The 16,850-nt window shown below is 37.2% G+C and overlaps 1 protein-coding gene across 8 annotated transcripts in view; it reads left to right on the top strand.

Annotated features, from left to right (window-relative positions):
• Window positions 1-16,850, top strand: part of CCDC15 (coiled-coil domain containing 15) — an 80,197-nt gene that overhangs the window by 36,366 nt on the left and 26,981 nt on the right. Inside the window, exon 13 of one of the 8 annotated variants that reach the window (XM_041771515.1) lies at window positions 6,709-7,032. The exons of the other annotated variants lie outside the window; for them this stretch is intronic. Within the exon in view, the coding sequence (XP_041627449.1) occupies window positions 6,709-6,865 (157 nt within the window). The 3' untranslated portion in view covers window positions 6,866-7,032. Of the gene's footprint in view, window positions 1-6,708; window positions 7,033-16,850 lie in introns of those variants that run through there. 8 annotated transcript variants of the gene reach the window in all.

Genomic DNA, 16,850 nt, shown 5'->3' with positions numbered 1-16,850 from the left:
CAAGAAGACATACAAGTGACCAATAAGTACTTAAAAAAGTGCTCAACATTACTAATCAGGGAAGTGCAAATCAAAAACATAATGAGATATCACATCATTTGAATGGCTGTTATTAAAAACATAAGAGATAAGTGCTAGCAAGGATGTGGAGAAAAAGGAAACTTGTGCACTATTGGTGAGAATGTAAATTGGTGCAGTCACTATGGAAAAATAGTATGGAAGTTCCTCAAAAAAGTAAAAATAGAACTACTGTATGACCCAGCAATCCCACTTCTGGGTATATATATCTGAAGGAAACCAAGTCACTGTCTCACAGAGGTATTTGCACCTCCATGTTCATTGCAAGATTATGCCCAATAGCTAGGACATGGAAAACCTTGTAAGTGTCTGTCAACAGATGAATGGATAAAATGTGGTACATATAAATTGGAATATTATTCAGCCACGAGAAAGGGAAATATTGCTGTTTCTGCCATCGATGAACCTTGAGGCTTTATGCTAAGTGAAATAAGTCAGAGAAAGAAATACTTTATGATCTTCCTTATGTGGGAAATCTAAAAAAATGAACTCATAGAAACAGATAGATTGGTGTTTGCCAGGACCTGGGGGGGTGGGGGAAATGAGATGTTGGTGAAAGGCTGCAGACTTTCAGTTATAAAGGAATTCAGGGATCCAATAATGTACAGTGTAGAGACTATCATTACAGTACTGTGTATCATATACTTGACATTTGCTAAGAGAGTAGATTTTATATGTTTTCATCACACACACAAAAGGTAAGTGTGAAGTGAGAAAAGTGTTAACTAATACCGTGGTAATCAGTCCACACTATATATGTACATGAAATCATTGATATATATTGTACACCTTAAAGTTATACAATGGTTTTGCCAATTATTTCTCAATAAAGCTGTGGGGGAAAATGTGAACTCCAGAGCAAAGACCTCACTTCTGATCCATCCCTGAGAGTGATTCTGCATTTATTCAGCAAACATTAATGTGGCATTTTTCATATCATGGGACTGTCCTAGGCATAGGCAGTACAAAGATAAATATAATGTAGTTCCTCTTCTTGAGGAATCTAAGGTGGATGGGGGAATAATTGTATATAAACAAGTAATATAATTATTACAATAGAAGAATTAGGAAAAAAAAATAGAAGAACTAGGTACAGAGTCCCTGTGAATACAGAAGAGGGATTACTGATTCCATCTGGAAAGTTAGAGAAATTACTACATTTCTGTTGGCCTAGATGGATAAATATGTGTTCATTGAGGAAGCAGATAAGGATGGTGAAGTAGAAAAATAACCATAAGCTGCGAGTGGAAGCAAATAATCGTATTCATACAGAGTTTTATAATTAAGAAGGGCTGGGGGGGATCCCTGGGTGGCGCAGCGGTTTAGCGCCTGCCTTTGGCCCAGGGCGCGATCCTGGAGACCCGGGATCGAATCCCACGTCAGGCTCCCAGTGCATGGAGCCTGCTTCTCCCTCTACCTATGTCTCTGCCTCTCTCTCTCTCTCTCTGTATGACTCTCATAAATAAATAATAAAAAAAAAAATTAAAAAAAATAATAATTAAGAAGGGCTTTCATACATTATTTCATTTGGTATTTTCCAACAATCAAACATTTATTAAGAGTATGGCACATACTGGGTAGTGCATTATATGCTGAGAATATTAAATATGAATATGTGGTAGGATAGTGGTTCATAGCACAGTCTTGGAATCAAATAGCCCTAGGGTTGAGTTTACAACTTGTTAGCTGTATAACCTTCAAAATGTTTCTTTCTTTCTTTTTTTTTTTTTTTAAGATTTTATTTATTTATTCATGAGCGACACACAGAGAGAGAGGCAGAGACACAGGCAGAGAGGGAAGCAGGCCCCGTGCAGGGAGCCCAATGCGGGACTCATCCGGGGACTCCAGGATCACACCCTGGGCTACAGGCAGCGCTAAACCATTGTGCCACAGGGGCTGCCCTGTTTCTTTATTTCTGAGATTCAGTATTTTTAATTATAAAATGAGGATTATAATCCCTGGCTCCTAGGTTGTTGTTAGAATTAAATGGAGAAATACATGTAAAATACTTAACATTGTATTTGGCACTTAATAAAAACATGATAAATAGTACCTTTTATGGCCATGATGATGATAGTGGTGGTGGTGGTGGTGGTGATGATGATGATGATGATGATGATGATAATGGTGGTAAATAGGATGATCACCAAAGGAGGCCAGACAAACAGAAAAGAGATGAAAATAATAATTATAATGCTATGTGAGAAGTAAGGCAGAGACAGTCTCAGGAGGTCAAGAAAGGCTTTATATATAAATAGGTTAATACTCAAGCTGGATCTTGAATCATGAACTGGAATTTGCTAGATGGTCATAGAACTTAGTTTGAAGTATAAGATATGTGTGGCAAACGGTATGAAAACTGGGGGAGGCTAAATTGGTGGAAGTAAAGGGGCAGAGGGGCTAACCAAAAGGCTGTTGGAAGATTTTAAGACTAAGTCTTTTGTCAGATTTGTGTTTTGGAATGATCATTCTGGTCAGGAGAGGACAGAAAACTAAGGCAGAGTCTAGTTAGTTATTTTAGTAGTTAAGGTAGGATATGATGGAGACATTGGGAACAGAGTCATATATTTAATAAAATTAAAGAAATAGAATCCATAGGACTCAATGACCAGTTGGGTTTGGTGTTGAGAGGAGTCAAGGGTAGTTTCTCACTTTATTCTTGGATAACTAAATGGTAGGATCATTAACAGGTAGGCAATGGCCACAGAAGAACTAGATTTGACAGAAAGCTAGCAAGTTCAGTTTAGGACATTGAATGTGTGAAGCCTGTGGAACATTAAGGGAGGGCTGACTTACACACATTTGGAAATAAGGAACTAGAGTTCTGGCAGCAATGAGAACTTAAGATTTCTTTAGGAATTTTCAATATTTGTTTCAACATGAATTGGGACTAAGCACAGAGCTACTTCTGGGGGACAGATAACCAAGAGGAGCTTTCGTTGGTCTTCGGGCACTGAATTAGCAAAATTGGAAACTTTGAGGAGTCTCAGACACTTGGTTAGTTTTCTCCTCAAGACATTTGCCAATGTCTAAATATGTGCAGTAAAGAAGACTAAAGGTCTAAGTTGAAAACTTCTGGGAAGCAGAGAAAAATTTTCTATGATGTTAGAGTACATCTGGAGTTCAGGACCCACCAGGGTGAAAAAGGGGAGCTTGGACCCAGTGAATATCCCAGGTTTTCAATCAAAACGAGACTGAATAGTGGGCAGCCCAGGTGGCTCAGCAGTTTAGCGCCGCCTTCGGCCCAGGGCGTGATCCTGGAGACTCCAGATCGAGTCCCACGTCGGGCTCCCTGCATGGAGCCTGCCTCTCCCTCTGCCTGTGTCTCTGCCTCTATCTTTCTCTCTGTGTGTCTCTCATGAATAAATGAATAAAATCTTTTTAAAAAAAGAGACTGAAGAGTTCTACAGGAACTGGAGAGTTCTACACTAACAAGATGGTCTAATGGTTCTAACCAACTGTAGAATAAGCCTTACCTAAACTCTAAAGCAGCCTTGATTCTGCTGAGTGCCTTGACTGGAATAAGGTGATGAACCCCGCATTCTCTGCCTAGCAGAGATAAGGGTGAACTTTTTCTGGTCATAGATAACATCATTTGGAGTCTCTAAATTTTTTTTTTAAGATTCTATTTATTCATGAGAGAGAGAGAGAGAGGGAGACACAGGCAGAGAGAGAGGCAGGCTCCATGCAGGGAGTCCGATGTGGGACTCAATCCCGGGACTCCAGGATCATGCCCTGCATTGAACGCAGGTGCTAAACCACTGAGCCACCAAGGGATCCCCTCTAAATTTGTTTTAAAACAACATTCAGCATTCAATCAGAATTTTTTAGGCATGTCAAGAGATAAGACCAGATGACCAAAAGGAAAAGAAACAACAGAAGCAGACTCACAGATGATTCAGGTATTGGTATTAGCAGACAAGGACTTTAAAACTGTTGACTAATATACTCAAATAAAGGAAAAGATGAAGAAAAGAGATGAAGATATGCAGAATTTCACAAAAGAACTGGAATCTATAAAATAGAATAAAATAGAAAGTCTGGAGTTGACAAATATAATCTTAAAATAGGAACTCAGTAGATACACAATGAGATACCACTTCATTCTCATTGGAATAGCTTTAAAAAAAAAAAAAAAAGAACAATGAACTTAACAGTACCAGATATTGGCAAGGATATAGACTAGTTATAACTGATGTATTGTTTGTGAAAGTGGAAAAGAGCATAACCACTTTGGAAAACCATTTAGTATTTTATATAGTTCAACATACATCTACTACTAGATATTTCCTCAAGGAAAATGAAAACATTTATGAAAACACTGAACAATGATAAGAATATATTCTTTTTATGTGTCCATGGCACACTTACCAATATTGATAATTTCCTGGGTTATTTTTCAGAGTATATTCTCTGACTATAGTGATGTTAAGTTAGAAATCAATGAGCAGTACATTTTAAAAGAATTCTGAGTCAAAGATAAAGTTACAATGGAAATTATTAGGAAATGCTTTGAAGGGCAGCCCCTGTGGCGCAGCAGTTTAGTGCCGCCTGCAGTCTGGGGTGTGATCCTGGAGACCTGGGATCGAGTCCCACGTCGGGCTTCCTGTATGGAGCCTGCTTCTCTCTCTGCCTGTGTCTCTGCCCCTCTCTCTGTTTCTTTTTTTTTTTTTTTTTTTTTTTTAATTTTTTTTTAATTTAATTTTATTTATTTATGATAGGCACACAGTGAGAGAGAGAGAGAGGCAAAGACATAGGCAGAGGGAGAAGCAGGCTCCATGCACCGGGAGCCTGACGTGGGATTCGATCCCGAGTCTCCAGGATCGCGCCCTGGGCCAAAGGCAGGCGCCAAACCGCTGTGCCACCCAGGGATCCCCCCTCTCTCTGTTTCTATGAATAAATAAAATCTTAAAAAAAAAAAAAAAGAAAGAAAAGAAAAGAAAAAATGCTATTTAAAAAAAAAAGGAAATGCTTTGAAGAGAATAATAAGGAAGGTAAAACATATCAAAACTTGTCAGATGCAGCTAAAACAGTGCTTAGAAGGAATGTTGGAGCCTTTAATTGCAATTATCAGAAAAAGTAAAAAGACTAAAAATCAATGTTTTAACTTTCTATCTCTAAAAAGCTAAGAATAATAGCAAATCATACAGGAAGAAAGAAGTCATAAAGAGCAGGAATCAGGGGCACCTGGGTGGCTCACTTCGTTAAGAGTCTGCCTTTGGCTGGGGTCATGATCCCAGGGTCCTGGGATTGAGCCCTGCATCAGGCTCCCTGCTGCTCCCTGCTCAGCAAGGAGCCTGCTTCCCCTCTCCCTCTGTCTGTCACCCCCACCCCCGCTTGTGCTCTCTCTCTCTCACTCTGTCAAATAAATATATTAAATATTTTTTTAAAGTGTGTTTTTTTAAAAGAATGGAAATCAATGAAATAGAAAACAAATGTACAATAGAGAAAATCAACAAAGCCAAAAACTGGTTCTTTGAAAATTTAGTTTTGCCAGGGATATACCACCTTTACTAATCAGGAAAAAGAAAAGATGGGAAATACTACCAATATTAGGAATGAAAAAGGAGTCATTGCTACAGAGCCTAGAAACATTAGATGATAATAAGAAGACATATGAATAATTCCATGCTAAAAAAATTTGATCATTTTGTTGAACTAGACAAACTTCTTTAAAAATAAAAAACCAAACGTGGATGCAAGAAGAAATAGAAATCTGACTCATCCCATATCACTTAAAGAAGAAATCAGGGACGCCTGAGTGACTTAGTGGTTGAGCTTCTGCCTTTGGCTCAGGTTGTGATCCCAGGGTTCTGGGATCGAGTCTTGCATTGAGCTTGCCTCAGGGCATGCTTCTCCCTCTGCCTATGTCTCTGCCTCTTTCTGTGTCTCTCGTGAATAAATAAATAAAATCTTTTTTTAAAAAAGAAAGGAAATGAGTTTTTTAAAGATTTTATTTATGGGATGGCTGGTTGGCTTAGTGGTTGAGCATCTGCCTTCAGCTCAGGGCATGATCCTGGTTTCTCAGGATCAAGTCCCACATTGGGCTCCCTGCATGAAGCCTGCTTCTCCCTCTGCCTATGTCTCTGCCTCTCTCTCTCTCTGTGTCTCTCATGAATAAGTAAATAAAGTTTTTTACATAAAAAAATTTATTTATTTTTTGAGAGATAGGGAGAGCTGACATGCATGTGAAGGGAGGGACAGAGGGAGAGGGAGAGAGAGAATCCCAAGCAGACGCTTTGCTGAGCAAGGAGCCTGATGCAGAGCTCAGTCTCATCACCCTGAGATCATGACCTGAGCCAAAATCAAGAGTCAGACTGAGCCACCAAGTGCCCCCAAAATTAAATCAATTATTAAAAGATCTTTCCAAAAAGAAAAATTGATGCTCATTCCAGGCTCAGATGTCTTCACTGGGGGATCCTTGCCAAATATTTAAGGGAAAAAACAAGTTTTACATAAACTATTCTAGAGAATGGAAATGGAGAATTCTTCCCAAATAATTGTAGAAGGCAGCATGATCTTAATACCAGTCTGACAAGGACATTACAAGAAAGCAACATTACAGACTGATTTCTCTCATGTACAAAAATGTAAAATTACAAGTGAAATAGTAGCCCACTCTCCTTCCAGGGGCACTCTTGTGTTCTCCTGCCCTTGGAACTTCTTCCTGGGCTCCTGCCTCCTGCCCCAGGACAGCTTCTTGAATACCCCTGAACTTTTCCCAAGCCGTGAATCCAATGGAAACAAAGCTTTTTATAATACCAATGATGATGAAAAAAATGTCTAAAATAAAACATTCCAAGATGTTTAAGAATTATCTTTGAATACTGGAAATATTTTTTTTCTGTTCTTTATTTCATGATTTTTCAAATTTTTTATCATTAATGTATTTGACTTTGAATGCCAAAGCAGTATCTGCAGCAGCCCCCTACTGGTGAATATACTGTTTATTTTCTAATAGAGGACTTCTGAAATGTTTATGTGGCAGTGCACTGGTGAGAATGGTTTCCTTTGAGGTGTTTAATAGTTTCTTTAGTATGTTTTTATTCTCACATGCTTTTTCTCCCCCTGAGATATAATATTATTGTCTTAAAAACAATTTGACAAAAATGACTGCAATGAAAAAGTGTGTGTATGTGTTTTGAATTGAAGTAGAAGCTTGGAAAAATCCCCATGATGTTGTCTAGGATAACTTTCAGCAGGATTCTTTTTAAATATTTCAAGGATCTTTTCTTAATGTTCATTAGGACCATAATTACATAATCTCCCTGGATAACAATTGCAGAATCTAAGGACGTTGGCTCTCATGAAGTTAGTTCTTATATGTAGGCCAGATTTGTCTTACTATAACCTAGTCGTTTAGCCATAATTAGGATCTGATCTGCATCAAAAATTCTTTCAGTTTTCTAGTGCCCATGTATGTGTTTTACCAATTCATCAAGCAAAAGAACAGAAATTTAGTTCAGTTTATATAACTGAAGCGAAGACATCCCTGCTGTGGGTGTTTTATGTCTAACCTAAATCTTCTTATGACATGCCTACCACATGGCATAGTCAGTGGGGAATTCTTCTTTAGCTATATGCTGACCTTCTTTGAAAGCTTTTCTGCTTAAGGCTTTTGTTTTATTGCCATTTTCTCACTGGATAATCTTTTTCTTCTTTGATTTATACTCTTGACTCCAGAAAAAATAGGAAGGCCTCTGTCTTACAGATGGCATCAGAAAATTAAATCTGCTGTCAGTCGTTTGCAAATAATTAAAAATTATTTTTTTGCCTTTTCCTTGTTGAAGAAACTAAATCATAAACGCCTTTTTTGCATGGAGGATATGATTTAACTTAAGGACAAAACCACTTTAACAGCATTCTAAAATGAACATACATCTGTTTTCTAAGCAGGAATTAATAATAACTGCTTTACCTCACTCAGTTATAAAAATCAAATGATAATGTTTTCATTCATTAATTTAGTAGCAATTTATTGAGTATCTATTAATTGATATACTTGATGGCTAGACTTAGGGTTGTAAAAAAATGCAAGTCTGCTCTTCAAAGATCTTACTAGATAGATTTCACTCATGAGTGAGGAAGCAGATAAAAGGGTAGATAATAATAATAATACCATATTTTAAGTATTACAAGACAACATAGCATGTCGTTAAGAACATTCAGAGATACGTGTTCAAGTCCCACCTCTGCTACTTACCAGCTGTGTGACTTTGGGAAAGTTACCTCAATAAGCCTCAGTTTCTTCTCTGTAAAACAGGGATAATAGTGTCATAAACCTCATAAAGTTGCTGTGAGGATTAAATGAGGTAACATGTAAATGTGTGTAATCTGGCACAGTGGCTGCTCCATAAATGTTAGTTGCCAAGTGTTTAAGGAAAAAATAACACCAAGTTTTACATCATTCCAGAGAATGAAAAACCGGGAATACTCCCTAAATAATTATAGACACCAGTATAGCCTTACTGCCAACCTGTTAAAGACATTACAAGAAAGCAGTGTTACAGACTAATTTCTCTTATCAACATAGGTATATCACTAGAAGAAAAAATTGCAAGAAAATATTGGATTACAGAGACTGTTTTGAACTCAGAATTGGGGATATGGTGTAGCAGAAGGCTTCCTGGGCTGAGTTTTGAAGGATTAGAAGCAGTAGTATGAGACAAAATTGTAATTGTGTTGGAGAAAAGAGTAGATGGGAATCTTAGGTAAAAGGAATAACATTGTAAAAGCAGTGACTTGAGAGAATATGACACTTCTGAGATGGATATGATTAGAGCTAAAAGAATGGCAAGAGGTGAGTCTTAAGAAATAAAGACAAGATCATAAACAGCTTTGTATGTCACAGAAGGGATTTGGAGTTTATCCTGAAAACAGGAGCCACTTAGGGCATTTGAGGAATAGATAAGGTGACTCAGACTAAGTGTTAGGAGATTATTAATAGGGTAATATACTTGGGCAGCCCGGGTGGCTCAGCGGTTTAGCGCTGCCTTTGGCCCAGGACGTGATCCTGGAGACCCGGGATCCAGTCCCACATCAGGCTCCCTGCATGGAGCCTGCTTCTCTCTCTGCCTCTCTCTCTCTCTTTCTCTCTCTCTCGGATAAATAAAATCTTAAACAAACAAACAAAAAACGGTAATATACTTAGAAGATGAGAGGTGAAATATTTTTTTTAATTAATTATTATTTAAAGTCCTTACTTTGTGTCAAGTGCTTTACAAAGATTATTGCCTCATTTAATTGATACACAGTTCGGCAGGATAGCGGTAGCTGCCATTCATTGAGTGTTTATACTGTGCCAGGCACAGTGTTGTTTTCGAGGCTTTAGCCCATTTATACTCACCTCAGTAACCTTATGAGGCAAATAGTATTATTCTATAGAAAATGAGCCCTAGAGAGGTTGAGTAATTTGCCTAAGATTAAGATCACACTTAGCAATGGCAGAACTGGAATTCAATCCCCCATTTATTGGATTCTATCACTTAACCTCTTTGGTGTTAAAGTCTGTAACACCACCTTTCATATAAGCCAGGGCCAAGCGAGGCAATACAGAGGAGGCAATTTTAAGAGCATATGATAGATAAGATTTTGTCAGCAGAGAATTCAGGGTTAAGCCCAAGATTTATGGCTTAGGTCACCAGATAAAATCTAAAATAGATCTGCCTGGAAGGAGGTAGATGTGGAGAGGATAAGTTTAGTTTGGGGGCATACTGGGTTTGAGGTGCTTAAAGGAAATCCAACTAGAGAACCCAGTAGGAAGTATTATGTTATTTTTAATAATGATTTCAGAAATCACTAAGGAGGAATTCGTATCAGAATCAGGAAGTGAGCAGACAGAAAGGTTGAACAGAATAACAGGATCAACAAGCAAAGATTTAGACCTGCTAGATTAGACTTTAATCCTGTTGTTCCAAAGAGGAAGATTTCTTTCATGTCTTTGAGATCTAACAGGCACCTCTTTAACCCCTGAGATAAACCTTTTCTTTAATCTTACAAGCAGAATTCCTTTTATTTGAACATATTGGGGTTGACAAATTTCTGGTTTGGGAAGACAAGAGTCCATAGAGTCAAAAAGATAGGCCTCATTTTTAGTTTTAGGTCTGTATTTTAGTTTTAATTTTGTAAAGGATTAGCGGTGTGGCCTTATCATATGGAAGATGACTGAGTGACGAGTTTTTGAGTTGTTGCAATTATAAGACTTTTTTTTAATGTAGTTTGCCTGTTATATTATCTTTAGGATTCTTCCCAGGATATAAATGTTGACCTATACTTGTTATTTAGTTGTGCCAACACATAGCATAGCAAATTTGCCAATAGCATAGCAAATTTATCAACCAATTTGCAATGTTTTGTTTTTCCTCTCTTTTATTGAAAGTCTGTACTAGTTTCAGAATATCTTTAGGCATAACTGCTTATAGCTGCATTCACTTCAGTGCTCTGGAAAAAACAAATACATCGATATGTTGATTTCTGACCTAGTTTAGTTTCTATTGTGTATCAACTGAAAGTTATATTTATACAAAGTTATATTAACACAAGTTATAGTTACAGCTTCTTAAAAGTGTCAGAGAAGAATGAGAGCTTGTTTATAGAATAATTGTTTATATCAATTTTGTAAGTTTGCTTTGTCATTTTTGATTTTATGAACCTTTCTGAAACTACTATATGGCAGTAGTCCTTAACCTGAGAATCTGAACCAAAGCTGTGGGTTCTTTTCCCAGAAAAATGCCTTTGAGACATTCAAATGGAGATGTCAGACTGGCAGGTAGTTAATAGGTTTGAACCTCAGAGGAACTGTGATGGAGTTTTAGCTTTACAAGGTACAGGTGTTAGTGGGTGGTAACTGATGCAGATGGTATACATAAAGTCACCTAGGGAGAAGTGGAGAATGCCTAGGTATATTGCATTTCGGCTTATGTACTATGACTTTTGGAGGGCCACAGACTATTTTTAATATCTAATATTTTTTGCTCTCTCAAATCCGTTTTTGCTATCTTGGGTACAATATTGCTCCCATTGAGAATGAATGTGCTAGATGGATTAAATGACCTGTAGGCCACTATTGACCTTTGAGAGAGTTGTTTTGGTGGAGTGATTGATGGGCCTCAAAGCCACATTGGAGTAGGTGAGGAGATCAGGAAATAGAGACAAAAAGTCCAGACAGCTCTTACAAGATGTTTGACGTAAGGAATAACTAGGGAGGTGAGGGCGCTGAGTCCATCATTTCTAGTAACTTCTGTTACCGGATCTAAAGTGTCAACATTTGCTGCTGACGTGTTTCCATAGTTCTTAGTTTACTTGTTTAGAGAATAATTGGTATAGACAATTATACCAGTAACTAAGCTTTTCCATTGTCTTTCTCTTGGTTCCATTTAAATTTCACCATTGAAAACCTCAATTTGATTCATTACTTACAGAAAAATCTTTTACCACTTGCCATTTTCACAGCATAAGGAGTTATTGAACTAAGCAAATATAAATGTCCTCAAAACATCACTTTTCTTTACTGGCTGTCTCTGGAATCCAATCTCTATGTAGATCCCTAGCCAGGACCACCTTCATGATCTTAGGCTCATCTTTTAACTTTTGTACTCTTCTAATCTTTTCCTGTCATTCTCTTGCTTATTTCACACATTATATTTTAAGTGAGCAAGTTGACATATATTTTAAGGTCAGTTGTGAATGATGAGTATGTGCTTGTTTTGGCCTTCCACATACTATCTTTCTCATATTCTCATTACCTTTCTCCTAATCCTGCTACACTGTCTTTACATGCCTTTACATCTTCATTTTCACTGATATGAAAACGTCTCTCTACCCAAGTTGCAATATTGAGACTTCTTGCTTAATAACTCTATTATGGTTTTATTTTGCATTTGAGTTTGAATCATATAATAAAGATATGTTTATATTTTATACTTGAGGAATATTCAATTTAGACCTACAGTTGGAGCTCAGCAAAGAATGGCAAGTGTGGGAGAACACTTGTAAGAAAATCCTTTTTTTCACTTGGATAGAGATGGCCATGATTAGTGGTCAGAATCTGGATGGATTGAGTTCCATATACAGTACGACTAGAATCTCTTGTACTTTTCCAATGCCTGATCTTTTGGCCTTTGTAGGATGGTTTCCTGGTTTTTAATACATACCTGCGTTAATCTAACTAAAAGGAAGGCCATAATAACCCCTGGAGTAAATAGCTTGCCACAAATGGATAGAAGCCCAGAATTTTCAGCAGTCCTTGTATGAGTGTGAATTGGCCTCATACTACTATTCAGAAAACAATAGTTCTTTGTTTCAGAGTAATTTTTAGCAATTGACATCAGCATGTATTTAAAAGTTTTAGTCTTGAATCGGTCCTATATTTTAACAAATGCTCATTACTTAGGTTTTCTGATATTTTTCTCCATGAGCTACTTATTTATTTCCTCTCTACTTGTTAGGTGGGCTTTTAAAAAAATAAATACAATTAGTGTTCAATAAACTACACATATTTAAAGTATAAACTGTGATGTTTTCATATGTGTTGTTCATGTGTGTGTGTGTGTATATATATATCTATATATACACCATAGTCAATATACTGAACATATCTATCATCCCCAAGAGCTTATACTCATGCCCTTAGTAACCTCACTTTTTTCTCCCTCCCTGTCTCCACTTCCCTAGGCAATCACTGGTTTGTCTTCTGTCACTATAGGTTAGCTTGCATTTTCTGAAATCATGATGATTCCAGTCTCCAAGATCAGGTTCTTGAGTCTCAATGTCCTAGAAATGAACTTTGAACTGGAGAGAAAGAAAACAGGCAGAGTTTATTGGAGATAGCTTGGATACAAGGTAGCTGATAAGAAAGAGGAATGTTACTACCCCTCAAGGGGTACCATGTATGGTTCTGAAAGGCACTTTTCAGGCATGAGGGGCTAGGGCTGGGGAAATGCCCTTTAGTCTCTGGATCATTATCTTCTGGTCACTCTGTAGTGGTCACAAGACAGTCATAGGATGCCTTTTACCATGATCAGCATTGTTCAGGGTACCTGAAAAATAGAAATACTTGTGCAAGCCAACTTTAAATTGTTACTTCTGGGTAAACTGTTTCTTTTGTTTTTGTTCAGCCAATCATTACTCACTAACAGTTGTTACTTGCTTATTTGTTCTCTTTCCCAGAAGGAAGTATTTGTCTTTAAGTGTATGGAAAACTTAACTCTTGCTTGAAACCAATGGCTTTATAGGAATTTTCTCTATACTGCCTCAATACAACATGTACTCTTGTGCCCATCTTCTTTTATTCAACATAATTATTTTTAGATTGATTCTTGTACTATCGAGTGTTCATTCCTTTTGGTTGTGAAATAGTATTCCATTTTATGGATTGACCACACTTTTTCCATTCATAGCTTGATGGACACTTGGGTTGTTTCCAGTTTGGGTCTGTTAGAATAAAGCTGCAATGAACATTCATGCACAAGTCTTTTGAAATATGATCCTTTTCTCTTGGGAGTATACCTGGGAGTGGAATGGTTGGATCATATGGTAAGTATATGTTTAATTTTTAAAAAAACTGTTGAACTATTTTCCAAAGTGGTTGTACCATATTATTTTACCACCAGCAGTATGAGAGAGTTCAAGTTCTTTTATCTTCACCAGTGTTTGGTATTGGGTATGGTCAGTCTTTTTTTTTTTTCTTTATTACACATTTAAAAAAAAATTTTTTTTTTTGGAGTTCAATTTGCCAACATATAGCATAACACCCAGTTGTCCGAAGGTTGTGGGTTATTGTTAAGCTGGTCAGTCTTTTTTATTTTAGCCATTTGATAAAGTGTGTTGTGGTATCTCATTGTGGCTTTAGTTTGCATTCCTATATGACTGAAGATGTTGAGCATCTTTTCAAGTGCTTATTTATCATCTGTATATCAATTTTGGTGGTATGTCTGTTTAAATCCAAATTTTTTAATTGTCTTATTATTGAGTTTTAAGATTTCTTTAATGTAATCTGGATATGTCTTCTATTAGATATATGCTTTGCAAAGATTTTCACCTACCCTGTGAAACCCTGTGGTTTATCTTTTTATCTTAACATTGTCTTTCAAAGAGTAGAAGTTTTAAATTGTGATGAAGACTCATTTTTCAATTTGTTGTTTAATAGATTTTTAAAGAAATTGTTGCCTAACCCAAGGTCACAAAAATTTTCTTTTTTGTTTCTTCTAGAAAGATTATTCTTTAAGATTTTATATTTAGATCCATGATTCAGTTTGAGTTAATTTTCATATATGATATGAAGGGGCTTTTTTTGCACACAGATAACCATTTGTCAAAAAAGCTGTCCTTTTGGGATGCCTGGGTCGCTCAATTGGTTAAACGTCTGACTCTTGGTTTTGGCTCAGGTCCTGATTTCATGGGTCATGAGATCAGGTCCCACCTTGGGCTTCACGCCCAGTGGAAGTCTGCTTGGATAGTCTCGCCCTCTGCCCCTTCCCTGGTTCCTGTACACTCTCTCAAATCAATAAGTAAATCTTTAAAAAAAAAAAAAAAAGGCTATCCTTTCTCCACTACACTGCCTTTGTGCATATGTCAAAAATCAGTTGTGCAACAAACAAAAGAGAAAATTGATAGGCTGGACTTCATTAAAATTAAAACCTGTCAAGTGGAAAGCAACTCCAGAATAGGAGAAAATATTTACAAATCATATATCTAATAAGAGACTTTTATTCAGAATATATAAAGAACTCTTACAACTCAGTAGTAAAAAGCAACCCAATTAAAAAGTGGACAAAAGGAGGGATCCCTGGGTGGCTCAGCAGTTTAGTGCCTGCCTTCGGCTCAGGGCGTGATCCTAGAGTCCTGGGATTGAGTCCTACCTCAGGCTCCCTGCATGGAGCTTGCTTCTCCCTCAGCCTGTGTCTCTGCGTGTGTGTGTGTGTGTGTTTCTCATGAATGAATAAATAAAAATCTTAAAAAAAAAAAAAGTGGACAAAGGATTTAAATAGAACTTCTCCCAGGAAAATATACAAATAGCTAATAAGTACTTAAAAGGATGTTCAACATCAAGAGTTATTGGGAAATGCAGATCAAAACCACGATAAGATACCATCTCACACCCACAAGTATTACTATTATAAAAATAACAAATAGTAGCAAGTGTTGATGAGAATATGGGGGAATCAGAATTCTCATACACTGTTGGTGGGGAGTGTAAACTGGCATAGTTGTTTTTGAAAAATAGTTTAGCAGTTTCTCAAAAGGTTAAACAGATTTACTATATGACTCAGCAATTCCACTCTTGGATATATAACCAAGAGAACTGAAAATGCACATCCCAACAGAAACCTGTATACATTTTCATAGTAAGTAGCATTATTCATAATAGCCAGGAAGTGGAAGCATCCCAAGTGTCCAAGAACTGATGAATAGATAAATAAAAGGTCGTATATCTGTACAGTGGAATATTAGCAATAAAAAGGAATAAAGCATTGATCCATACTATAACATAGACAGACTTTGAAAACATCATGCCAAGTGAAAGAAGCCAGTCACGAAGGCCACATATTGTGTGATCCCATTGTATGAAATGTCTAGAATAGGCAAATCTACTAGGTCTGGAAAAGAAAGTATGGAGAGTGACTGTTAATGAATACAAAGTTTCTTTTGAGTATAAGATTTCTTTTGGGAGTGATGAAAATGTTCTCAAATTATATTATGGTGATGGTAAGCTTTATAATAATTCAAGCTGTATCTTAGTAAAGGTATTTAAAAAGTGAGTTGTCCATATATGTATTGGTTTATTTCCGGACTTTCTCTTCTGTTGCATTGATCTATTTGTCTAAATATTCCTACCATGCTGTTCTGATTAGTGTAGTTTGTGGTAATGTTTGAAATCACATAGTGTTAGCCCTCCATTTTTTCCCCCAGATCTATCTTGGCTATTCTAGGCCCTTTGTATTTCCATATAAATTTTAAAATAAGTTTGTCAGGGGATCCCTGGGTGGCTCAGCAGTTTGGCGCCTGCCTTTGGCCCAGGGTGCAATCCTGAGGCCCCGGGATCGAGTCCCGTGTCGGGCTCCTGGCATGGAGCCTGCTTCTCCTTCCTCCTGTGTCTCTGCCTCTCTCTCTCTCTATGTCTATCATAAATCAATCAATCAATTAATCAATCAATCTTCAAAAAAATAAGTTTGTCAATTCATACAAAAAGCCTTCTTGGATTTTCTTATTTTTTAATTTTTTTCTTGGATTTTTAAAAAATATTTATTTATTTATTTTAGAGAATAGGGGGTTCAGAGAGAGAATCTCAGGGATCCCTGGGTGGCGCAGCGGTTTAGCGCCTGCCTTTGGCCCAGGGTGCGATCCTGGAGACCCGGGATCGAATCCCACGTCGGGCTCCCGGTGCATGGAGCCTGCTTCTCCCTCTGCCTGTGTCTCTGCCTCTCTCTCTCTGTGTGACTATCATAAAAAAAAAAAAAAAAAAAAAAAATTAAAAGAAAAAAAAAGAGACAGAGAATCTCAGACAGACTCCCCAGTGAGCACAGAGCCTGATGTGGGGCTGGATCTCATGACCCTGAGATCATGACCTTAGCTGAAATCAAGAGTCAAATACTTACCTGACCGAGCCACCCACATGCCCCAAGACTTCTTGGATTTTGGTTGTGATTGTATTGAATCTATAGATAATTTGGGGAGAATTGGGAAGAAATAGTTAATGATAATTGAGTTTTCCAGCTCATGAACAAGGTATATCACTCCATTTATTTAGCTCCTCTTTAATTTTTCTTGAAGTT

Source organism: Vulpes lagopus, chromosome 10, assembly GCF_018345385.1.
Source record: "Vulpes lagopus strain Blue_001 chromosome 10, ASM1834538v1, whole genome shotgun sequence".
Taxonomy (NCBI): Eukaryota; Metazoa; Chordata; class Mammalia; order Carnivora; family Canidae; genus Vulpes; species Vulpes lagopus.
Note: the sequence above shows the minus strand (reverse complement) of the source record. Positions and strands in the feature narration are given on the sequence as shown.